General features: G+C 38.5%; 1 protein-coding gene across 18 annotated transcripts in view; it reads left to right on the top strand.

Moving 5' to 3' along the window:
- PIGN (phosphatidylinositol glycan anchor biosynthesis class N) overlaps positions 1-26,250 on the top strand; it is a 116,642-nt gene that overhangs the window by 55,459 nt on the left and 34,933 nt on the right. For 15 of the 18 annotated variants that reach the window (XM_026079880.1, XM_026079881.1, XM_026079864.1 and 12 more), the window contains 7 exons: positions 8,815-8,893; positions 11,671-11,853; positions 15,496-15,632; positions 16,692-16,791; positions 16,917-17,009; positions 18,539-18,630; positions 22,892-23,003. In XM_026079880.1, coding sequence (XP_025935665.1) covers positions 8,815-8,893; positions 11,671-11,853; positions 15,496-15,632; positions 16,692-16,791; positions 16,917-17,009; positions 18,539-18,630; positions 22,892-23,003 — 796 coding nt within the window. The remainder of the gene's footprint in view (positions 1-8,814; positions 8,894-11,670; positions 11,854-15,495; positions 15,633-16,691; positions 16,792-16,916; positions 17,010-18,538; positions 18,631-22,891; positions 23,004-26,250) is intronic. The other 3 variants (XM_026079870.1, XM_026079877.1, XM_026079882.1) reach the window with 3 other exon arrangements.

Below are 26,250 nucleotides of genomic sequence, written 5' to 3'. Positions count from 1 at the left end.
TATACACATGTGAACGTAAAGTGGAGCGCTGTGCAGCACTATAGGCATAGAAGGGCTCAGCTGGAAATGGTAGTATGATATTGATAAAAAGGTTAGACTGATTGAAAGTTAGATGAATTACCTCTTAGATGGGGGAGAAATTAATGTCTGTGTTATAATGTGCATGCACCTTGGCAAAAATGTCAGCTTGTGTTTCACTGAATGTGCGATGTCTGAAGCGCTCAGGAAGAACACTGATTGGGAGGTTGCAATCCTCTTAGAAATCAGTTTTCCTGCTGCTCTCAGATTTCAGCAGCACACTTGGAAGCTTTTAGTTTTTACATTAAAAGCTTATTGGCAGTAGCTTCTGCACAGAAGGATTGGACTGAATTGGATTTACTGTCAAGTAGGAAATAGGTAAGGCCCTTAGAAGGAACTGAGAGGCTAATGTATAAGATAAAATGTCACAAGAGTTGTGCATATTTCTCTGTTTCCTTATATAAATCTCTTTGGTCTTCTCTTGGAAGTTGCAAGAGTCCTTGTAATGAGGATGTGTGCAGACAGGAAACAGGGAAGAGAAGGGCAAGGGGGCAGGTTGCAGTGAGGCTGCCTGCTTGACCTGTGTTTCTGTGACCATGGGGCCCCCCAGCAGCAGGTACTTGCCCAATCCAACACGTGCTGCTCTGTGGCTGCATGCTCCGGGTGCAACTGGCTGGAAAACAGTAGCTATGGTCTAGGTGTTTGGTGTGCAGGATCACAGAGCAGCAGAGAAGCTGTGGCACATTGCTACATCTCCATAACATTGCAGATCTAGGTGCAACTCAGGATATCCATCATACACTTTGCAGAGGTGAGTAAGGACTTGCTTACAGTGTAGGTAGGGCATTACTATTTAGTTAGCATTGGCATGTGTCCTCTGTAATACTGAAATAGAGGAAATTTTAAAAATGGTGTTTTTCCTTTCCTTCAAGGATCATCATCTTTCACATTAAACTGTTTCCCTTTTCAAGGCTGCTGCATCATGTCCTGCTGACCCTTCCGGCCAAAGCAAAACAAAACAAAAAAAACCCAAACTCTGCCTGTGCTTAGATCCCTGCTCCCAGTTTCTCAGTTGTATTTTGAACTGGCTGGAGGGACTCCTTCAGAGCACGGCTTCCTCACTGCTGGCCTCCTGTTGACCGCAGCTCCTGGGGTAGTAGTTTGCATGCAAACCCGGCAGTGTGCAGCCCAGCTATTCTAATCTTTTCTTTCTGTTCAGTGAGCCAGCAGCTGGCAGTTAGCTCATCTGCTCCTTTTTCTCTCATCTTTACTATCCAAAGGATTTACATAAATATCCTAAGGCACTTTGCTGTTGAATACATGAATATGCTGCATCAGGGACAGTAATTTGTGGGAAATTGAAAGACTGTTTTAGTTTTTAGGGTTTGACAGTCCAGGATTAAACCATTATTGCTCAGACCACTTCCTGCAGTTTCATTCATATCCCGCAGTTTCTTCCTTTGCACGTCTGTAGATATGAATACAAAAGCCTACGTATACTGATGGGTTTTCAAAATGTCTCAATAAAGATGCTTTTTGGTATCTTTGACCTCTGAAAGTGTGCATTTCTTCCCTTTATTCCATTATGCTTTACAAAATAAAAACCCAAGAACTTAAAACAGTAGTTTCTTATCGCCTTTTCTGTTCTTTCTTCAGAGTGCCTGATATACGCAATGGTACCTTCTAATCCCTCTTTATAAAAGTTTGCAAAGATAACTGAATACCAACTGATAGCTAGGCTGGGTGCTTTACACTCAAAAGAGGAACACAGAAGTTAGAAATAAAAACCACAAAAATGTACTCCCCTTTTAGATACTACAAGACTGAAAAACTGACAGTGGAATAGCAGGAGAAGAGAGAGTAGGGAATATTGAGGGTCCTGGGCTTTAAAAAGCAATGATAGAGGACTTTAACCCTTTATTGTAGGCTTCTGTGGATACCTTTCCTTTAAACAAGCACTGACTCATCGCCATATTTTTTTTCATTTGTAAACTAGATTTTTCATGTGTAAATTAAGTGCATCGTGTTTCTGAATTATGAAAATTAAGTTTCATAAGACTCTCAGTTTTAGTACCTTTCCTGAAAGTTTTTTTAATAAGAAATTAAAAAGCCATTTAGACAGACAAAGTACCACTGAGTTACCCACTGAATCATTTAATCTCTGAAATTTTACCCTTCAATCAACACTAAAACATACACAAAGGACTGTCTTTGTATCCCATAGTATGTGTTTTCAGTTTCTATTGAGTAGATTCAGTAAAACAATTCTTTGAGTAGGTGCATCTCCTACAGAGCTGCAATGAGCACATTTTAAAAATGGGAAGATCAGCTTCTGAATGACTAAAAATTCATGTAAAGATGTAATTTGGTAAAGTTCATAGAACTGTAATGTGCTAGGATTTTTTTCCTGATTGCCTCTAGTAGCATCATGTACTCTGTACTGTACAGCAAGTTCATTTGCAAGTAAACGTCATGGTTACAGGCTTTGATTTTGAAATATTTATTTGGTTTGTTTTTCCATGGTTCACCAAATAAGCTCATGACTATGCATCACTTGCCATTCATTTTTTTTATTATGATCCTCTGCTCTTGATGGAGAAGTAGAAGGGCTTTATATTGTGCATTCCCTTCTGCTTTTACCTGTGCACCATACCTTTAAAAGAATAACAAGGTTATGCTAGTCTGTGATTGCACTATCATTAATATCAAGTCCCTTCACTCACAGACTGCATGTTGCTATGAATTTGATATGGATCAGGAATAAGCATGCAATCACATTTCTGCCAAATTAACTACAGTGTGCAATGCAATATCTGTGCTTTCCCATCACCCATCAGCTGCTTTTTGAGATGCTGTCTGTAATGCATGGTGGGAATGTTTGAAGGCAGCTCTCATAGGAGACTGTTGCTGAAGTCTGGTGCTGCTCTGGAAAAAGCTTTGGAAACGTGTTGTTCCATTGCTAGGATGTCCATTACTGATTGCTTCCAAGTTCCAGTCTTCTCCCTAAGAAGAGAGCAAGAATCTGTGACTGCCAGTCTTTTGACAGAGAAGGTTGCTGGAATATTTTGAAGGTGGCAGTCTAATGCCTCTTCTACTGCCGATCAATTTGGAGCTAGAGACTACATAGCAAAACAAGTGGGAAAGTCTTCCCTTTGCGGCATTTGCGAGAAGTTTACCGACATGGCCTTCCCCCCTGTTGTTGGGGCTGTCAAGGGATTCAAGGGATGCCTTAGCCTCTAGCTTTTTCAATTTGGGAAGAGTTGTTTTTCTCTCCCACCCTCCCACTGTAAAAAGATAGAAAATCAAAGTCTGCTGAGCAGCTACTGATGATTTACTGCTGTTGCTGCTGGCAGATCTGGGGCAGATGCATGTGATCACTGTGTCTTCTGCATCTTGCCACTCAAGGGGTTGTAGGATGCAGAGTGTTTTGTTCTAAGTGAGACAGATAAGAGGGAGTGATAGGGTGTGCGTGTATATGAAATGACAACAATCAGGTATATGGAGTTTGTGTTGAAGAGATTATTGGGTACTTCTGCAAGAAATTAAAGTCCTTGAGCATGAGGACTTTAGTTTTACATAATGGCGTGGAGGGGGGAGTTGGAATGAAGCAGCTTAAATAAATTTATTTTAAATTGACAGTGAGCTGGGCAAAGAACTCCGCTTTTTTCTCTGTACATCACGGCTGCTCATTTGTGATGCTTCCTCGATGTTCATTATAAAATCTGGAGCATTATAAATGTTGGTTTACTACAGACCCTAAGGGGCTATTTTTTAAAGTATAATTCTGGAAAATTTACTGTACAATAAAATGACTATAAATCATTACCCAAATAACCTGGCATAATAAAATTAACATACAAGCAGTGGTGGATCCAGAGGTACTTGCAAGATGTCTCCTTTTGTTCTAAGATTTTTATTGTGGTTTGACTGCACTGTGCTACCTGTGTTGTTGGGGATGGAAACTTCTATGCAGTGATGATAAATAGGAATCTTTGGCCAGACAGAGGTCCTTTTGAGATTGCTGCAGTAGCCTCACTTCATCATGGTCTTGTTATTAGTACTGTCAAATAGTGTTTTTTATATGAAGCATGAATGATTAATTTTGTCAGGTATACTTATGATAAGGGTAGTTAGCATCTCATAAGGGATAGTTTGAAAGCACTTGCACAATTAGCCCAATTGTTTTGTCACATAATTAATTATGTTTATTCATGGATGAAGCTCTGATTTCTCTGTTTGGAACTAGATAGCCATCTTGAAAAACAAAGTTACCCTCTCCTTGTACCACCATCATTTCCTAAGAGGAATGTAGTTTTAAATCTTTACAGTCCCAATATTATTGTGAATGCATATATGTTATCTAGAATACATGTGACCATAGAGCTCTTGTTTTTCATAATGTTAAACATCTTAGAGCTATGCTTTAGAGTGCACAAGTGATGCATTTTCCAAGTACTTTTATTCTTAAAAAAAGAAAAGGACAGGAGTTAAATCCACTGACTGCATTCTCTTTGTATGTATTTGTCAATTAATGGGAGCGATAACAAAACTTCTTGGAAAATTTGTGGTTTAGAAAAAAGACTTTCAATTTCACTATTCAGTCTGTTTTGTGTTTGGTAGAGCTGGAGTTTGGTGATGGGCAGCTGGGAAGAGCATACATACCTTAAAGGTTTCCTTACAGAGTTCAGGACTTTTTAATACTGATCAATAAGTTGTTTTTCATTACTATTAATATTAATTGCTTTGTAAGCATGTGTTAACCTTGAGAATACATTGGCATACTAGTAGTGTCTCTGACATGTTGTATACTAAAGCATGGGGAAGTAACTCTAATCAGTTTAAGCTTTTTTCTAACACTACCTGTTTTGGATTCTGAACATTTCAAATGGTGGACAGTGGTTCTAGGAGTAGTTCAGGCTTTAACTTCTCACACTTAAATTTGTGTTGTGGTTTTGTTGTTTGGTCACATTCAAAATCAAAACCTATAGAAATGTTTCCAGTTTGAATTCTGGTGATTGGAAATATGAGGATCTCAGTATCTCTTAAACTTTGTCTCTAGATGTTGAAATTCTTACGACATCTGATAAATTTTGTTCTGTTTGCTCTCTTGAACTGAAATCCTACATATGTTCAGAAAGTTCAAATTAACCATAATGCTTAATCATCCTTGAACAGAGGTGATACTTGTTTACTTCATTTTGGGTGGTTCCTTACTGTCTGCCTCAAAAGGATAGGTTTCAGCAATTTGCTGCTTTATTTTTCCTTCTCCAGAGCCTGACTACCTTTTATTCTGTAATATTATGCTATTGGGGAACCTTTCAATAGTGAATGCATATGAATGGAGCTGAGTCCAGTCATTTTTAGCATTGCACTTAATTCTCACTAAATATTCTTGATATCCTCTTCAGTGCTACTTTAATAAAAAGATCTCTGGTGTTGCGCATCCCTCAGTGCACTGTGTTTCATGTGTGATTTTGGCACACAAGAATTTCATTTTTAGTTTCCCTGAGTCTGAGTAAATTGAGGATTCAGAGCCTCACTTGTAGGCACCAATTCCGTTTGCTGGCCTGTAAGGGAAATGCCATCCTGTTGTGTCTAGCTGCCCTAGATTGCGTGAGTTTTCTTCCCCCTCTTTCTTTCCGCTTCTGTGATGTTTTTTCTTTCCTAGTGACCTGTCGCACACCCCTTTTATATGGCTTCAACCTTATGATTATTCTGAGTTTACAGGCCATTTGTTCTGGAACATATTCTTGCTGAAATAAGCAGAAATGTGTAAGCTTAGCAAAGGTTCCAGGACAACTTGGTAGTTTAGTATTGGAAGTGCAGAAATTCAGTGAAATCAAAGTACTCTGCACACATTTCTCTGTCTTTTTATTCTCCACTCTGTATGTTCCTCTGGGCTAAGGTCAGAGTCCTGCAGGGTTTCTAGACTTGCCTTTTTTGAAGTTCTTGGCTTCTGCTTTCTTATAGATGACTTTTCTATATGACTCAGCCTTGTCTCATTGCTCTTTTTGCTACATCTAACAAGGGACTCCTTTTTTTTTAATCTCCCATCTTCTTTGCCAGCTTTAGCAAGTGATCAGGGTCCTCAACAGGTAATAAACTGTTTATGGTGAACTATGCCCATCCCTTAATGGAAGGATAATCAAAATATTTAATAACCCTTCTTTCTAGCCTGTTGCAAGATGCAAAATTCTCCTGTCACTCTGTAAGAGTTTGTCCAATATGGAGACAAAAATATCTGAGAAGACCATCAAGCCCTGCATTCAAGGTGAAACTTGCATTTTGATACAGGTACATATGAACAGTCCTTAGTTTCTGGTAGTATTCCTAAAGTTTGCAAAAACATAATCTGTAGATTATCGTAAGTTTAGCAGCTAGAAAAGTATGTATATGGAAGTAAGATAAAATGTGTGGTACAATATTAGTCAGCTGTTAAAAATTAACAATGCACTTGCCAATGGTATCCTCTTTTGACAAAATAATTGTATTATGTATTTGACTTGCTGAAACTTTACTGCTTAAAAACTCCACTTATTCAGTTACACTGTACAATGTGCAGAGATCCCAGGAGTTGTCATCTAAGAAGGAATAGGTAAAGGCTATAACTTCTTCATTACTAATAAAATGATTCACTGAGAAAAAGATAATTAAAGGGTTTATAGCTAAATGACTGTATGGAAAGATAAAAAGTGAAAGATAAAAATAGGGCTTTTTTGGCTTATTAAATCTCGGCATTGAATCTGACAAGGATAAAATCGGTAGAAAATGGTACAGATGTAAAATAATAAAAATGAGACAATGCGCATAGGAACATCTTAGATGTATTTGAGTCTTAAATAAAGCTGCTTAATATTTATTCTGGATTTTTTAAATCCTTGCCTAAAAGCTAAGATATCCTTTTTTTTTTTCCTCCTATTAATCTTGGCACATGGTGAAAACTCCCACCTTGGTTTGTTTCTTTGCTCGCTTTCCACTGCCAGGAAACTTAGCAAAACTTGAGGGATTATATATTTCTTTAAGGCGGTACTTGGGTCTTGTTAGTTATCTTGAAGAATTGATTCTAACTTGCAGTATCATCAGCCTTGGTCCATACATGCTGCCTATGTGCTTCTCGCTCTTGGCCTGTGAAGCCCTAGGGTTGACTTTTAGAGGGACATAGCATGAAGACGCAGAATGAACTAATATTCTCCCTGCTACTTTTCAGATCTTTGTTTTCTATAATCTTCCCCCTTCCGCCCCACCACCAAATTAAGGTGGTCAGACACCTACCATCACCTTACTACTTTTCCTCTCTCTATTCCTTTTCTGTTATTGAGTGTATTGACTTCCTCTCTCCCTTGCTATTTATAGCTATCTTCTTTAGATTCTCTTCTAGATTCAAGGCAGTGAAACTTTTTTTATGGCTATTTCATTTACCTTTCTCAAAAGTAAGATAAATTTTTGCTGCTGCCACTATCTGATAAGTTTTAGGAAACTCCTGCACAATACTGCTGTGCTCTGAACTCAGAGCAACACTAACAGCAAAATATGTCAGGAGACTATTAGTAAAAAAAATTAAGAGTGTTCGGGCACAGAAGCCCTTTCACCTATATGAGGACTCAAAAGACAATACGTATGTATTGCTGATGGTACATCAACTGCTTCTGGGTGGCATGCAGAAGTGGTTTCCAAGCGTTTGGTGAGAGCTGCAGGAATAAGCATTTGCATGCTTATATAATCAAAAACTATCCTCATGGTTCAGCTAGGTGACCACACAGGTAATTGCTGCTGATTTAAATAATAGGAGTGAGAATCCCAGAACTGGATCCTGATTTGGCATGGCCGAAAACAAAGCTGGGATTTCTGTAAGAGGCATGCAAAGGATGCATGGACCTGGGATGTCATGTGCTCGGGATGCTGAGGAAGACGATGCTGTGTGATAGATGTTTTGAAGAAGGCAGGAAGGAAAGCTTCCCTGCCTGTATATGTCAGCTAATACGAAGTTGTGACCTGTGATGATTTCTGCTGCTTTGCCTAGGGTGGCAGTTACTGTGCTGTGGCTTATAACTTGACCAGAGTAAGCCTGGGATCCTCTGCCTGTTGCAGTCCTTAACTTGGAAAAAATGACATAGGACTTTGCTTCTTCCTCCTTTCTTTGGTAGGAGTCGGTTTGTTTGTTTGGTTTTGGTGTTAGTACTTCCTGTAAGGGAAAAATCGTAGAAGTGATTTAGGCTGATGATCAAGCTCATTGAAATCAAAGGGAGTTTTGTCACTGACATCAGTGCAACCAAATAACTGCATCATTCCCTGGTTTGGGGACTCCTTTAAGAGCTTCCTGTTTATGAGGAGACAAGCCCTTGTTCTTCAAGGAAAAGATTGTTAAGCATCATTTATTGTAAGTGTGCAACCTGAACAATTGATCCTATGCTGACAGGCTTATAACCTGCTTACAACCATTAGTATGAAATCAGTTAAATCGTTTAATTCTTGTATGTGCGGTGTTTCTTGTCCAGAGCAATCATCCATAATAATGCAGAAGTTGGAGAATTTTCACCAGTAACATTAGATGGGAATGCCTACATAATGGAAGTGTCTCTTAATACAAAGATCTTGGGATAAATTAGACAGTAGCAATGTTGACTCGTCCGTGAAGATGAATGTAGATGAATGGATTACTCCTCTAATGAAGTTCAGAATATTTTGGTATGTTTCATGCTAGAGTCACTTATGATTACAAAGTTAGGTAGGTTTTTTCACCTCTTCCTCTATTAATGAAAAGAAGAAACATTAGTATCTCTCTATTTTGTTGTACAGGCCGCTTTCTGATTCTGAACAAATTAATCTTTTAAAGAAAACAAGACTCTATATTCAGCAGGAAAAGTACGATGAAGCGGTAGGTGTGTCTTTGCCATTTACCTTCTAGATATTTTTTATTAGAACTTTCATTATATGTAAATATGTATTTAAATTTGTTTAACTTGAAATTAAACTAGGAAATAAAATTGTTCAATTTTTTTTCTTCGTTCTGATGCACATCTCACTTACTAACACAGAATGTATGACCATTGTAAGTTTCCAGAATTTCACATTCCCTGCCGTTTGGTTCTTAACAGTGCTGACTTGCTCTATTTTTCTCATACCTCTTGAACTGTTTGCTACTGCTCCACGGTATACTAAGATGCAAAGTACGTATGCATTTTCCACTGTGAAAAGGGGTAAATTCAAAGAGAAACTAAGGTAAATAGCTCATGTTCATATTTCTCAGGCTGTTAGTTCCATAAAAGAAAAAGTATGATGTCTTGCCCCATCGTAGATCCTGCTTTGTTTTGTTCTTCTCTTACCTGAACCAGCTGTTGTTGTTTTTAATTTCACATTTCAGATTGCTGGAACCTGAGAGCTGCATGCAGAAAGAATCATTCTGTACCTCCCAGTTCTTGTATTCTTTTTTAAACATTTGCTACAAGTCACTGCCAGACAGGGACTAGATGGACACGGTTCAGCAGTGCTTGTATTCTGATATTCACAGAAATCATTTGTAGAGCTAACTGATACAAAGAAATCTCATGTTTTAACAGGTTTAGTCTAGTTACTATCTTTTGTGTTAAAAAGTACATGGAAAAGTTGAGCAGATACATTTGATCTGGCAAATGCATGGAAGAATATTTGCATTATGTGGTAGGATTTAGCTCTTTTTTCTCTAATATGTTTCCCAGGGGAATCATTTACTATTTTATGCATAGAACAGCTACATCTATTTTATACCTTATGCCTTTTCATTTACCTCATCGTATATTGGAAATACCTCAGTGGAAATCAATGGATCTGTTTTGGTGTGGGAACAGGGTTGGGATTTTGTTTTGTTTTGTTTTCTAATACTTTTTGGCTGTTACACATTTACTTATAGAAAGTATTTTATATGTTTTAGTGGTAGAACCTGTGATTTGGAGTGTTTTGTTGATTGTATATAAATTTTACCCCATGTTCACTTGAGTGCACCATGTTCAAGGTCACTCGTTTGATCACTAACACATAGTGGGTTTGTGCCTGAGCCCTCGTTATCCTTAGCCCCCTGAACTGGAAGGCAAAAAGGTTGGTGCGTTACTAGCTGCTGGGACAAAGAAGATACTTTGCCTCCTCAACTCTCTGCAGCTCTTTTCATTGCAAATACACATTCATATTTGTATCATGGAGAGTGACATGATCTTGAGTGTGTTTGCCCATTGGCAGATTAGTGATTGCTTCAGTAGCTGATGTACCTTTTCCTACTGGTTTTTGCTGGGAATTTTTTTCCACCTTTGTGCCTTAAATAGGACCGCCTGCGTCCTATCAGTTTATCTGAAAACTGCAAGGAGATGGTATCAGCATACAGTAATCCATTTATTTTGGGGAACTTTATGGCATTTCAAGTATTTTGTGTGTAAGGCCTCTTCTCGAAGGATTTTGTCAATGAGACACACATCTTAAAATAATGTTGGCCTGCTCCTTGTACCTGACTCTTATTTGACTGGGACGTATTCACTGAACAGCTTCTACTTTTTTGAAGTGCCATACTACTTTGTGGGTCATAAAGAACAATGGCACATTATTGATTGAGGTTTGCTCAAATTCAGCTGGGACTGGAAATGAAGTGTGCCAAGAGAAAAGAGTATTATTGCTTCTCCTGGGAGATGGATATCAAATTTCCGCTAACTGTGCCTAGACTTGAGGTCCATACTGAGTGAATTAACAGAGATGATAATAATAAAAAAAATTAGTGGATACCTGGACACACATAGGAAGCATCAGCATGTATGTTCAACTTCTTGTTATACTTTTCTTAGCTCCTATTCTTGTTTTTAGCCAGAGAATGCTAACAGAGCACTATGACCAAGTTATACAGCTGAGTTTCCCACCTTTGGGGAAATCACAGGTGTCAGCACATATGTGTTTAAGGAATGACTCTCACTGTGGGAAAGCCATGGTCTTTGTCATGGTATCTCCCAAATGGTTACTAATGGGGAAAAGGTGCCGAGCTAGGGAACCTGCGGTTAGATGGAGCACAACCCTTCTTGTGTCCAAATGACTTGTGTCTCAGGAGCCCAAAGCAGCTCTTTTGGAAGTGAACCCGGTGCTCCAGTTCAGTCTCTGAATTTACCTCTCATGCTTAGGCAAGGTGCTGGAAGTATTTGGCACTGCTGAAGTGGAACTCCTGAACCTCTTCCAGGAGGGGATATTTCAGGCTGCAGAGAGCAACCAGGTTTCAACCTCATCCCTAATCCTCCTGCCATTTAAATGCGTGCCTTCAGAAGTGCATAGCTGCTTTGTGGGTCACCCCTGCTGGAACATGTATGGCCAAATGTTCATTGGAAAAACAAGCAGCTTGCTGTATATTAGGTGGCATTCAAGGTGTGCTGTCTGTGTCACTTCCATGATCTGATGTCCTTCCTGGCCACTGCTCTGTTGGTGGCAAAAGAGCCAAGCAGCGACTGAAATCACATCCCATGGAAGCCCAAAGCAGCATAGTGTTTATGCCAGTAGCAGCTGCTGGCCAAAATGCTCTGCTTGAATGCACAGACAACACATGTGCCAAGAGTGGCAAAGCTGCTTGAACTCTGGTTACTGTCAGGTTTATTTGTGGAGTGGAGCTTGCAATATTCTAAACTCCTGCTTGTGTGTTTTGTCTGTCTCTAGGTATCTCTGTGCAAAACCCTGATTAACCTTGCTTTGGAAGGCCTGTCTTACTACCATACTTATGACAGATTATTCCTGGGCCTAAGTATTGCAATGGGTTTTGTGGGCTGGACAGCTTATGTGATTTTGGTGATTATCAAGACCCATACCAATCTGACTAAGGCTGCCCAAAGTCATGACAAGGTAGGTCAGAAACATGCAGTGATTTTGCTGTCAGTTTTCAGCGTTATACATATGCACAATCTCTCAGTGGGGGAGAGGGAGTTGCGCACCTTAAGCTGCCCAGTTCATGTGGAAATTGGCAAGCTGTGAAGCTTTCTAACTGCTCTAATTCTGCCTAGTGTCACTCTTGGGTTCATTAATTAGGATCATTATTCCTAAGCAGCGCACGTCTGAATATACAATACTGTTTTCAAGCGGGTATCATGCATTGGAGGGGGTAAATGTTGAACAATGGGATGTTTTTGGATCAGAGTCAAACCATGATTTTTTGCAACGAAAGTACAGGTAGCCTCAAGCTCTCATGACCTTCCATCCCAGCTCTTCTCTGAAGAATTTCTTTCTCAAAATTTTCAACCCACATCTGGAGCGCTGTTATTTCCTCCTGTCCTTTTGCGTTTTGCTAAACATTAATGCAAATGCAAACAAACATAGTGATTTAAAACTATTAGAGGGTCCATCTTTAAGCAGAAGTCAGTTTTTTTCATTAATTGTGGTATAGTTGGCACTGTTGTTTGGAAGAATGGTTGCTACTAATATAATACTACTTCAAGCTTCTGTTTTGTCTTTTATGCTTTATTATAAGGCCAAAAAGTGTTTGCATGTAAATTCTTTTGTTCCTGTCCTCTTTGGCAGTCTAAAATCAGTCTTCTGAAGTTGAGCAGTTCCATCATGGCATTTTTTAAATGTTTAACCTATTCTAATAGAAAGGTGAACTGTGGTTTCACAGATCAGCTTGCTGTCTTGCTTCTTGTGATTTGCAGAGTGCAGCAGAAGACATCAAAGATGAAGGAAGCTCTTTTTGACAAGATTATTATGGTTTGATTTTTCACAAAGTACAAAATCCTAGGAAATTCATTTTTCTTTCAATCATTCATCAAAAAAGAGAGATACCTCAAAACTGAACAGGAAAAAAGCTAACATTTCACTAGAGGAAGATTAAAGCCTTAAGGAAAAAAAAAAACCACCCACACTTCGACAATTTTTTCAGAATAAAAGGAGTTATTTCATTAGGTATTGTAAATGAGAATGAGCACTCACTTAGCATCTTTACTACCTTCACTAAATTACTCTGAGAAAATTCTTATGCAATCTTGAGCTTTTTACTACTGGCTGAAATGAAATATTCTTGGCCTTTAATGAAAATGATCAAACAAAATTGAAATGGAAAAATATTCTTAAGTGCTACACTCCATGACTTAAGTTTTCTTTCATCAAATAACTGAGAAGAAATAATCCAAGATGCTTGTTACATTAGATACGAACAAAATAATTATAAGAAATAGACTGAGTACTGGGCATAGTAATAACAACATTAAGCGAAAACCTTGTATTTTGGTCAAACAAGAATAAGCAAAAAGTTTGTATTTCTAATCAGTCAGATTTTCATTTCTAAAATAATTTGGTATATACCTTTTTTTTTTCCTTTCTGTTGAAGAAAATTTTTATGCCTGTGATGCTGGTAGAAGAAAGTGAGGTTTCTTATATTCTTTGTCTATAGATTTCTCTTTCCCTAGTTGTAGTAACAGACCTTTTTCTGTAGAAGCCATTTTATTTTTAGTTCTCCTAAATACTTAGGAAGTCACAGTGCGAGACTAATGCTTCTTATATGGAAGTTATTTGGTTTATAGCTAATATTGAAGCTACTCAAGGAATTTTTCTGTGAAATTAATCTACCATTTAAAAAATAGTAGCAAATCTTCTGCAATTTTCTGCAAAGCACAGCCTTATAAAATCTGGTAGGAGCTTTTGAGTAATGAAAATGCATATCCTGCACATGTCATCTACAAAAGTTTTTGGCTTCTTACACTGCTTATGAAAAAACTTTTTGTTCATTTAAAGTAGTGTGTTGTTTTAGCGAGAAGCCCAACCTTTTAATCTATTTTTAAATATTCACAGAAAATGCAAATCTGGCTTCCATTTTCAGTGTATGACCAACTAATGGATTTTATAATATTTATATCTCTATATGGAGTAAAATGTTGATTGTGTGTGTTTACTCGTTCTGTGACAGATTATATTGTGTGCATATAATATCTATACATTTTCATTCTGTCTGTATGTCAGCAAATGTAAAATTAAAACTAATAGAGTACAATTGCATTAGGTCAGCTTTCAATACAACATACTTTATCTTTCTTTAATGGCATTTCTTACCAGAGATTCTATTTTAAAAATCATTTAGAACTTACACTTGCTGTCAGTTTAGATCAAGGCAGCTTTATATCAGTTACAGTGTGGGGTGAGGAACAGGAAAAATGGTAACCTATGTGAACTGCTAATTGAGTGTCTGTCATCTCAGCTTATACAACATAGTTGCATATTTGTCGAATTAACTCCTTCAGAGAAATGGAAATGCCATACAGAACAAAATAGTTTCTTCAGTCATTAACTACACAATACACTGAAGACTTCAGTTACTGAGGCTGCCTTTGCTATGTCAGGTTGCAATACATAAACATGTTTATTTAAAATCTGTACATAATCTTCCCTCACTAGTGACACTTTGATACCCAAATGTTCCTACCTTCCTTGAGTAAGGCGGCTATCTCTTTTCTGCATCTCTAGCGCAATTTGGCATCCTTTGAACTATAGCAGGTCTTAATAACACAAGCATTTAAAAAGTCAGTGTCAGCAAACCAGTGCAAACGTGGAATTCCTTCGTGGTGAGGGTGTAGTATTAACTGCTGAGGCAACTACTGCCTGCAGCTGCGTCCCCACCACTTCTTCAGCTAGTGCCCTGTCTTCACAGCAGGCGGAATGGGGTTGACTCACAGAGCAACTCCTACACGGTCGACCTCGTTTTCATCCTCACTTCATTGGTGGCAGATTGAAATCAGGACTAGTTTAGCTTAATCTACTTGGCTGGAAACTGGTGGGATCAGGAGCAGCTTCAGAAATGTTTAGCTGTGGATGGTTGGTTGTAAGCCTCCTTCAGGAGAATGGAGCAGACAGGACACTGCCTGGCCAAACAGCTTGGTTGAACGGTTGTCGTACACCGGTGCGGGGCAAGTGAGAGTGCCTGCTGTCCCAAGAAAACTTCTTAAAATCTGTCCCTAATCCTGAGAAGAATCATTTTATTCCATAGGTGTTAATGCATTATATTTTAATTTAATTATTTCTCTTATAAGTGGCTCAAGCAGGAGGAGGAAAGGTGTGCTAATGGAATTTTCATTAAACATTTTGACCGTAAGCCATAAACTTAAAAAGTTACACACCAAGTCTATACTTAGTATCTAAATGTAAAAGAATCCTTTTTTTTTTTTCCCCCAAGACTTTTAGCACTCTGACTTCCACTGGATTTTAAATATCTGTTGAAATTAAGTCGTGTTGCATGCGTGGATTTTCCAGATTGTACAGGTGTGCTTTGCTTGTGTAGTTTGCTGCAGGACCATATGTGGAGACTTATTTAGAATTAGATTTTTAAATTCTACCATTAGTTTTCCCTCTGGCTGGAAACAGTGTGTACACATACACAAAGCAGCTTGAGTGGCTGTGTTAGAATAGAATTTGCTTTATTGTGTAACTAACAAGCAGAAAATAACGTGTAGTTTAAACCATTTTACTGCTGTTTCAGGAATGTTTGTCTAACCATTTGTTTTTCAGGAATCTACTATTCTCTTGTACGGTTTTGCATTTGTTGGATTGATAATAGCTTTTTTCCTGTTGATTCAAACATGTCCTTGGACATATTACGTATACTGTCTATTGCCAGTGCCAGTATGGTATGCAGTTGTGAAAGAGTAAGTAAAGACTACCAGTTTTACAAAGAATGTTTTATAAAACCACATCTATGTTTCCTTTTGTTGACAATTGAATTATTCCCAAAGAGTGGGAGAAAAATTGTTAGATACAATTTTATTAAACTTCCTGAAATGTTTTCTGAGACATTCTGGGATACTCTGGTTTATATTTCATTTGGTGTATAAAGCAGTCTCCAGCTTGACTGATGGAGCTGCCAGTTCTAGCTAATGTCTTCTCTTTAGCAAAAATTAATTAATGTCTTTCCAAGACAAAATGTTTTCAGTACTTTGGTTATCGTAGCAAAAAGGGTGCTAAAGCCTTGGGCAAATACTTGTGGCAGCTGACTTTTTTTGTAAAATGGGACAAGTTGTTCCTTTCCTTAAGTAATTTTAAAATAGTCTGATCCTGCAAAGTGTGAAGTCTTCTGAACTCCAAGTGCTTTTGGAGAATATGCGCCAGTCATGTTCAGGATTGCGCTCTGATAATGAAACAGGTCTTGCTTGATTCTACTTTAACCTGGAGAAATGTTCCAAATCCAAAAATATTTGGTACTTTCTGATTGCCATTGCTTACCTAATCTAGTGGCAATGCAGTAGATAGCAAATAGGTATTATTCAGGGAAAATGAAACCAATTGCAGTTAGATAATGAGCTGCCTCATAAAGTACTGAAAAGGCTAACTGGAGAGTGTTTTCTTCTGAATGTTTTATCAGTTATGATGGACATTAAACACATCATAACCAAAAATGTTCATAAACGCGGAGACAATTTGAATAAAGAGTAATCTGAGGCTTGTCCAAATACTAGGGAAGATGAGCCAAAAATAGGAGGGAAAGAAACTGAAAGCCTTTACTGCTTTTTTTTTTTTTTTTTTTTTAAATATATCGAATAAAACCAGGCAGAAGGGGCATCAAGCAATCACCTAGTCTGCTTCCTAGCTGCAGACAGGATCAGCAATACCTAAATCATTGCTCATGCTCTGACCCCTTCTAAGATAAACTCCTGTGCTATTTTTGTGCTGCTAAAATACTAATTATCTTGTGCCATTGTTTTAAACAGACTTCATGTTATTCAAGACCTTGCTGTATATCTCTTGTCACTTCCTGTTGGCCAGTCTATGGGATTCCTATTGATTTGTGCACTGGGAATTGAAATACTAGTAAGTATTTTATTCATATGTATTAACAGAGTATTTCATTGCTTGCATTTATCCATTTGAGGAATTATAAGTCTTATTAGCGTGTTTGTTTTTCAGTATTCTGTTGGATTTATTTTTTTTATTAGGTTTTCAGCTTTTTCTACCGCTCTACACTTACTATTGGTCTTCTTGTCTTTGCTGGCTGGCCAGTGATCACACAGCTGTGGGTTCAAGCAAAGGTACTGTATTGCTTTGCTAAAAAAGGCATTTTAAATGACAGCTGATTGCGTTTTAGGACATTGGGACTGATGGCTTTCCGAATGCAGCTTCTGATTCTTAGTCATGTTCTTATTCAGATCTGTCTGATGAGCAGCCTGTAGCAAGGCGAGAGGATGCAACATGATTTGGATTGATCAGTTTTATACAAGACAAATCATGAGACTGCTTAAGAATAAAATCTACTGATTTGATTAACATTTTGACTGACAGCTGTCATGGATTGTAGTCAACAGTGCATTTAGGCAAGAATAATCCTAATCCAACAGGCTAGTCTGAAATCCAGTGTCTTGGCTAGACTTATGCTTCTGTCCTCTTTTCAGGATAGCTATCAGGGCTATCAGTTTTTTGTTAATATTTGGTGACATCATAACTAAAAGACACTTGGATTAAAATTTATGAAATACATGTCACTTATCAAATTGTCACAGTGACGAAAACGTTGACATCCATGATTGGTGAAAATGCCACCATTTAATAAATATGATCATTTATTGAAAAAAAAAAGTTGAAGATAACTGAAAAATGCTTGTCATTACTTTATTGTCTGCGATCAAATGGCATGCATCGTTCCTCAGAGGCAGCTTGCTATGCTCTTTTTCCCAGGAAAAGCTCCACTTTCACAGGTATGGATGTGAAGTGGAGCAACCTATAATATGTGAGATGGTTGTTCTATTAGTTTATTCAAACCTCTGTTATTTCACAAGATACCTAAAACCTAGAGTTCTAGGGTAAAATTAACATTTTAATTAAAAAAAAAAAAGATGGAGTCAAATTACTGAGCCTTGCTCTGCAAGAACTGTTGAGAGGAAGGTTTGTATTTGCTTATTTCCCTTTTTTTATTGTATTAGATTAATCAAGGATCTTTCCCTTGTCTAAAACTAGGTAGACACAGAAGAGATTTTGTGACTGAATGTTTCCTTTCAGGCCCTAGAATCGGACTTGAGCTTGAAAATTTTAAGCAAGGTTGCTCATAATCTCTTTATTTAGAATAAGTTACTTCCCCCTTGGCGCAAATAGAATTTAGAAAATTAGTTAGATGATTATTGTGGTTAAATCAAATGGCCTTCAGATTCAAAAACTGGAAAATGTTACTGTATTAGTAGAAAATAGTTGATTTGTTAACTGCAGCAAACTTCTGATGAGATTACAGGTTTTTTTCTTTTCTTCTTAAGGTTACTCATCAGCTCTCTGGTGATTGCAATGTGTGTGAAGGCCATGCTTTGAGAAAGTACTTTTAAGTACAAGCTTAGCTTTAATTCTCATTGTCTTTGATACGATTTTGACATCTGTTTAAATGAGATTCTTTTCTATATTAAATTGAAGTGCTGTAATACGAATGACCTTGTGCCCTTTTTTTGAGTTAATCTTATTCTTGATAGATGCAGGGGATTTTTTGTCTGTGGGAGATGCTAGTAGCTGTTAGTAGCTCTGTTCAGACAAGTGTCTGTTCACATGACCTCAAAAAATCCCGTTTGTTTGTTTCTTTTAGACAACAGCATTGATCTGGATTCTTCTGTGCATGCTTCTGGGAATATTTCCTTTAATGCCTGTTGTAGGAAGAGAACCAAACATTCCTCTGGTGTAAGCATCTCATCTTGTTCTTTAAACTTTTTATTTCCCTCTTTGATATTCACAATTTTAGGCTGAGTTTTGATATATGTAAGGAATTGTATTATTGAAAGCTGGCTGAGATAGGTATTGAAATTCAGAATTTAAATAGCATGATTATAGAGACCTCAGTTATTCACTAATGTGAATGAGAATAGACTTCTAATTTTCCAGCAGTACTTCAAAGACAGACACATCCATTTGCTCTTTGCATTATTCTGTAATTTCTTGTGGATGGAAACTTTTCTCATAATATAAAAATTTGCAAATTGTACATGAAAATAAAGGTAGTTATTAAAGGAGAATTTTTACTGGGGTGCAAGCATGGTAAATAGCACTGACATATATGAGTAAGAACATTTATTCAAAAACAATTTACTTTGACAGCATATTTCTGAATTCCCCCATCTAATTTTGAATAATTTGATTTTGAATAACACTAACTAATGAGTTATTCAGGGAAGTGATTGAATAGGATAGGAAGAACTCCCTTCTTCCTCCTTGTCTTCTTTGTGTCCTGTCTTTCTACTTTTGCTTCTCTTTTCTACATTCGCTCTGCTTTCTGGTGTTGCTTTTCTGATTGTTCAACTTGTTGCTTTTTTTTTTCTAGTGCATCTTCATCATCTGTCCCTTTCCTCTTGTGAGCTACTCTTTCATCATGCAAGTTGTTTTTGTATCTGGTTGCAGTCTGGTTTGTTGGCCTGAAGTAGGCTAATGGTATCATTGTAGTTACTTCAGAAAAAGACTTGAATTGACCTAGACTGCAGCACTTCCTTCTGTTGTCTGACAGAAGATGCTGTGCCCCATCAGAGCCAGGGTGGCTGATTCTCAGTAAACTATAGGATTAGAGCAGTGATATATGATTGCAGATAGAATTATGAGCCCAGATATTTTCAAAAGCATTGACATTCTGCCTTGATATTTTCCACTGTGATTTAAATCTGTCTATTGCAAGCCCCTCCCTAGTCTTGATGTTTGGGCATGTTATACACGTACAAGAGATTTATTTTGGCCATATTGCTGTCTCTTGGTCCTTTATGCACATGTATATATTTCCGCTGTTCCAAACTGAGCTTGTTTATTCCTTAGAACACTCGAGTACAAATTAGAAATCAAACTGGAATTAAATTACCTTCAAGTTGTCTTCCCCAACATTTCTTTAGCAACATTGTGCCTCTGAAACTGTTTGCGCCTGTCTGAATCTTGTCAAGGGAGTTCTGAAGTTGAAAAGACTTGAAGCAACAATTAAAAAAATACGTGTGTGTGTGTGTGTGAGACTTTTGGGATATTTGAAGATAAGGAGATGCTGGAAGACAAAATACAGGAAGGAGTAATTAGAGTGCCAGTGAGAAACAGGTGCATTTATTACATTGTGCTCTTGAGCAGTAGCACTGTGTCAGGTTAGGACTTCTTCAGTATGTTAATAAAACTTGCATGGGCTGAACAAGGAGCTGCTGATTATGCTCAAACATAAAAAGAAAGCATACAACAGATGGAAGCAGGGTCAGGTGACCCGAGAGGAGTATAGAAACACTGAATGTGCAAGAGATGGGATTGGAAAAGCCAAAGCCCATCTGGAGTTGAATCTGGCGGGCAGTGTGAAGGGCATCCATCCAGAAGGGCTCCTACAGGTCTATCAGCACCAAGAGGAATGCTAGGGAAAATATGGTCCTGCTGCTGAAGGTGATAGGGGTCCTGGTGACAAAAGATAAGGAAAAGGTCAAGGTACTCAATGCCTATTTTGCCTCGATCTTTACTGTTAAGAACAGCCTTCAGTAACCCTAGGCCCCTGAGACCCATGGGAAGATTTAGAGCAAGGAAGACTTTCCCTTGGTAGAGGATGGGTGGGTTAGGGAGCGTTTAAATGAACTGCACGTGCACAAGTGTATGGGTCCTGATAGAATGCATCTATGAGCGCTGAGGGAGATGGCCACTGTCATTGCGAGGCCACTCTTAATAATCTTTGAAAGGTTGTGGCAACAATGAGAGGTTCCTGAGGACTGGAAGAAACCAAATGTCATTCCTTCAAGAAGGGTAGGAAGGAGGATCTGGGGAACTACAGGCTAATCAGTCTCACCTCAATCCCTGGGAAGGTGATGGAGCAATTAATCCTGGAAAGCATTTACAAACACAGGAAGGACAAGAAGCTGATTGGAAGTAGTCAGTATGGGTTTACAAAGAGGAAATCACGCTTAACCAACCTAGTAGCCTTCTATGATTAGACAACTGGCTCAGTGAATGAAGAGCATTGGATATTGTTTATCTTGACTTTAGTAAGGCTTTTGACCCTATCTCCTGTAATATCCTCAAAGACTGATGAAGTATGGGCTAGCTAAGTGGATGCTGAGGTGGATTGAAAACTGGCTGAACTGCCAGGCTCAGAGGATGTGATCGATGGCACAAAGTCCAGCTGGAGGCCATTCCCCAGTGCTGTATCCCAGGGGTAGATACTGGGGCCAATAATTTTTACCCTTTTCATTAGTGACCTAGATGATGAGACTGAGTGCACACTCAGCAAGTTTGCAAACAATCCAAAATTGGGAGGAGTGGCTGATTATTCCCTTTAGAGGAACCTCAACAGGCTGGAGAAATGGGCAGAGAGGAACCTCATGAAGTTCAACAAAGGGAATTTCAAAGTCCTAGACTTGGGGAGGAATAATTCCATGCCCAAGTACAGGATGGGGACAGACTGGCTGGAAAACAACTTCACAGAAAAGGATGCGGGGGTCCTGGTGGACAGCAGGCTGAACATGAGCCAGCAATGCGCCCTTGCAGCAAAGAAGGTCAACAGCATCCTGGACTGCATTAGGCAGAACGTTGCAAGCAGGTGGAGGGAGGTGGTCCTTCCCCTCTACTCAGCCCTGGTGAGACCACACCTGGAGTGCTGTGTCCAGTTCTGAGCTCCCCAGTACAAGAGAAACATGGACTTACTGGGACAAGTCTAGTGGAGGGCCATAAACATGATTAAGGATTGGAGAATCTCATACATAAGTAAACACTGTGAGAGGTGGATTTGTTTAGCCTGGAAAAGAGGAGGATCTTATCAGTGCATATAAATATGTGTTGGAAGGAAATAAAGAAGCCAGAGTTGGAGCCAAATTCTTAGTGGTATCCAGGGACAGGGCAAGAGGCCATGGGCACAAACTGAAATTCCATTTAAACACAAGAAAAAACTTTTTTACTRTGAGGGCAGTCAAACACTGGAACAGGTTGCCCAGAGGGGATGTGGGGTCTCCATCCTTGGAGATATTTGAAAACCTGGCTGGGCTCTTGTTGACCCTGCTTAGAGTAGAGGGATTGGATTAGATGATTCCTGAGATCCCTTCCAACCTCAACTATTCTGCGATTGGGTAGCCCGCAAATGCATTCTGGTGTTGGTTGGATCATTGCCAGGAAACTAATCTGAGCAACCTTTCTTTACTGAGTATGAAGTCTTTATACATTTTTTTGTTGTGCCTGAGACAACACAATGAATGGAGCAGTCATGGATAGGCATTTTTGCTCAGTGGGCTCTCAGTGGAGATGCCAAGGGAAAAGTGGAAGTGAGGACTGTCCAGTTCAACTATTTCTATATCAATGTTGTAACATGATAGAGAAATGAATGCAAAAGTTTCTGCTGCCTTTACTGTTCCTCTGTTTGACTGAAGGGAGGCAATCATGGATGGTATTAGTATGGATCTTTTAGTGAATCATATTCATTATTTTGGAACAGTATAATAATTAGCAGATTTCTTTCACTAATGCCAGTCCAGCATTTTTTCTATGATTACCTGATGAGTGACAGTCTTCCTGTTAATCATGCTGTTATACCACCATTACTAAAAAAACGCATGGTGTATTTTAAAGGCAATTTCCCTGTTAGATGACAAACCTTGAAACCATTAACTTTAGTTCACTGACCACTTTATTTCATTCAAAGTCTTGTTTGAAGGTAATTGAAAGTAGCTAAAAATAATGGGTGCTGATTCAGTGACAGATAAGTCAAATGGCCAAGATGTAGTTTTTTGCCTCTACCATGGAAAGAGCATAATCCCCAATTTGTAGATCACAAGCTTGTTTAAAAAAAAAAAAAAAAACTTCTGAATTTTATTTTTCCAAAACTGAATGTTGAAGTTTCTTGAACTGTAACAAGTTATTTCACCTGAATGAAGAGCATTCCTATGAAAATTTATTGATTTGGAAATTTTTCTTGATACTTTGTGGGATTTTATTGTTCTTTTGTTTGTTTTTACAGAATAGCAACCGGTTTGCTGACTCTTTTGATCTCTTGCTCCTCCTTGTCATCTCTTTGTAAAAGCAAAAATAAATACATGAATAACGAAGATCTGAAAGTACAGTTTTATCAGGTTAGTTGCTACTTTTCAATAATTGTGAACATTAAGGAGTTTTTGCATGCGTACTGTCTAAGAATCCATTCGTACCATGCTACGGTTTTCAAGAAGAAAATGATTGTTGCTAAACCCCTTGACTGCTTTCTTCAAGAAGACTGTATGCTCTTGGTTATGTGCGCTTTTAAAAATGGTAATGTTGTGTTGCCAGATGCAACACATCCTGTTTATATTTATGTGTACTGATCCATAGCTGCGCACACGCATTTTGATGCTCTACTCTGAAGGTCTGAGAGTTTGTCCTGCCTTCAGTCTGTATATGTAAATTCCAGTGACCTTTGTGGGAGTTTCACACGTGGGCCAAGGACATACTTGCTTGTTCAGGGGTTTCTTTGTTGTTTCTGGGTGGCAGTTAAGAACCGTGTGAAACTGATACAGAGCTGCTTTTCTGTTGTTTAAATCTTCTTTTGAATGTACGCTGAGATTTTCCTTTATAGCCTCCTGGAGTAGGTAGATCTTTTTCATAGTAAGAGCTAGTTAAATTCTAGAGAGCTTTTGAAATTCTAGTGATACTTTGCATGTCTGCTGTCCTCATTTTTTTTTAAACTTGTTACAAGATAATGGTTTTACTTCAGGACCAATAATGTTTCTTAAATGCTTTATTGATTATGACTTATTATATGTTGGAATTTCTTATTGGGCTAAGCAATGCATTCATTATATCAGTGATTTAGAGGTGGAGATCAAATTTGTTAAGAGGAGGAGAGGAAAGAAAAATGAATGCTTATAAAGCCTTTACCTGTGTTCATACACATTTATAATGTGGTGGTTGTTTCTGTTAACTTTTCTGGCTTAACTTTGGAAAAGAGGTGTCCATGCCTGCCTTAAACATTTAAAACAGACAATATACACTGAAGATACAGTCAGCAGTGGCTTTCTCACTGGAATGCCTGAAAACATCTGCTCCAGAATCTCAGCAGCTAGAAACATAACTTTGTGTAGTAGCTTACTGGGGATTTTTGGATGATCTTGTGGGAACAGACATGTAGTTAAAGGGTAAGAGGAATGACAGACTATTCCTGAGCCGGCTTTAGAGAGTCAGGAAATTCTGTGAGCCCTGAGATACTTAATTAGGTGAAAAAAAAAAACTGCCTGCTTGTTCAGGAAGAAACATCTTCCTTTCTCTCCCAACCATTAAGATGATTATAAAGCTCCTCCAGTTGCCCCTTTAGCAGGGGATATTTCACAATAGTGCTATGTAATAGTGGTAGGTAACACAATAGTCTCTATTGGATTTTTATTTCAAAAAATCCCGTAAGTCTGGAAATCCTGGAGCCTGCCATTCACATTCTGGGTGCAGGAAGGATGGGAGGGCAGAGTAATTGAGACTTAGAGCGGGGGGGAAAGAACATTACAGAGGCATTACATGTGTGCTCATGAATGAAGAGCTTTTCTTCAGGGTTTAAATGAAATGTACAAGAATGCTAAAAGATGATGTTTGCCAGAAGATTACAGCTATTTATGGAAGATGGAATTTGCTTGCTCTCCCTTTACTTTTCCTTTGGGGCTGGAGTTCTCAATGGGAGGAAAAAAGTCTTCAAAATTGTTGATTTGGAGCATTTTGAACACGTGAGTTTTGACACAGCTGCTGGGCAGGCTTAAGGCTGAGATGAAACTTCTCATCAGACAAGACATACCTATTTTGCAATGACAGTGATCAGGATACTGACATCCATACACATGAACACACACAATCAGGTTCCTGCTCTGCATCTGACAAGGGGATTCTTAAAAATAGTTTTCTCACCTCCCTGATATGTCCTATTAGGAGGGAGTCATTGAAAGTTACACTTTTATCTGATACATGGTTTCTATCTAGAGAGGAAAAAATGAGATTGGTTGTTTGAGGGTTTTTTGTTCTGGGGAGTGAGAAGATAGCTAAATCTGCTAGTTCTTTCTTCTTTGTGTGCTATTTTCCTGGTGAGTATTGACTAAGTAGAAGGGAAGACATGATGTCTCTTCTTCATCAACAGTCTTGATGGTATGTCTTGGGATTCTCTTAGCCACTCTGACCTCTTTTATAGGTTCAGCTCTGGACAAAAACCTTTGAATTACACAGTGGAGTAGGAATCTCTGTTGGTTCTTGCTTTTTAACCAACTTTCAGGGATACAAGCTATTGTTTTGGCTAAACTTCTCTGATCAGGATGCCCCAGCTCCTTTTTAAAATCCTTTCCCTCTTCATTTTGGCAGTGTCTGTGTTTTGAATCTTTCATTTCACAGGACCTCAAGTTTTTCCATCTGCTCATTTGGGGTGAGATGTACTTTCATACAAGAAATCAGATATTTCCTGAAGACTCAAGTAGTTATTTCTAGTTGCCTGAGTTTTTCTCCACAAGCTATTTCTTGAATTGCACCTGAATAATGCCACTTCCCTTTTCGGTTTCTTTTTCAGAGAAAGAGACGGGTTCTGCATAGCCTAGACTTTTTGTAGTGCTTGTGAGGAATTTTCCTCTCTTCAGAAAGCAACTGTTTTCTGCTCTCTTGCCCAAGTGGGCTTGCTTTTCCATCTGAAAACTAGCCAATGGTGAAGATACCTTGGTATCTCACCTTGGTATCACCACCTCACCTTGCCTGGTGAGAAACAAAGCTTGTCTCATTAGGTTAATTACTCTCCTTTTTGATGAAAAGAAACCTGAGTTTTAGTTGAGCATTTTGGCAGTGTGGTGATTCTTTTATGCTTTCATACCTTGCTGCTGTTTGGAATGGCAGCACTTAGAGAGTGCCCATGCTGAAGTAATTTAGGGGATTGTGCCACTCAAGTACAGGAGATCCAATAGTTCCCAAGCCTGTTTTCTCACATTACATCTTTCCTATTTCCTATAAATATTACTATTTCCTCTGTTTCTTTACCCTCTTGCTGGGATTTCAGTGGAAACCCACCAAGTGGACTTCATTCACTAACAGTTTGGTTTTTTTGTGGTGTGCACATTCTCTGTGCTTATAGCATAGTTTCCCAAGAGTGAAATTTAAGGGCTGCTATGGGCCCAGGGCATTAAGAGAAATTGTAGGTTGGCCCAGCATTAATACCAAATACATTTAGCAGTTCTTTCTCCTTATGGTATGTGTCAGAGCTCCACCTCCATCCTTAAGGAGATTTATAGTGAGATGTGACAGTGGAGAGAAACATCAATATCTCACTTCACTGTTTGAGCCTGCTGGAGAATGCTTGTCGCTTGCGGTAAGGTGAGTGAAAGATGCCGCCAG

Source organism: Apteryx rowi, unplaced genomic scaffold (genome assembly GCF_003343035.1).
Source record: "Apteryx rowi isolate R43461 unplaced genomic scaffold, aptRow1 scaffold_50, whole genome shotgun sequence".
Taxonomy (NCBI): Eukaryota; Metazoa; Chordata; class Aves; order Apterygiformes; family Apterygidae; genus Apteryx; species Apteryx rowi.
Note: the sequence above shows the minus strand (reverse complement) of the source record. Positions and strands in the feature narration are given on the sequence as shown.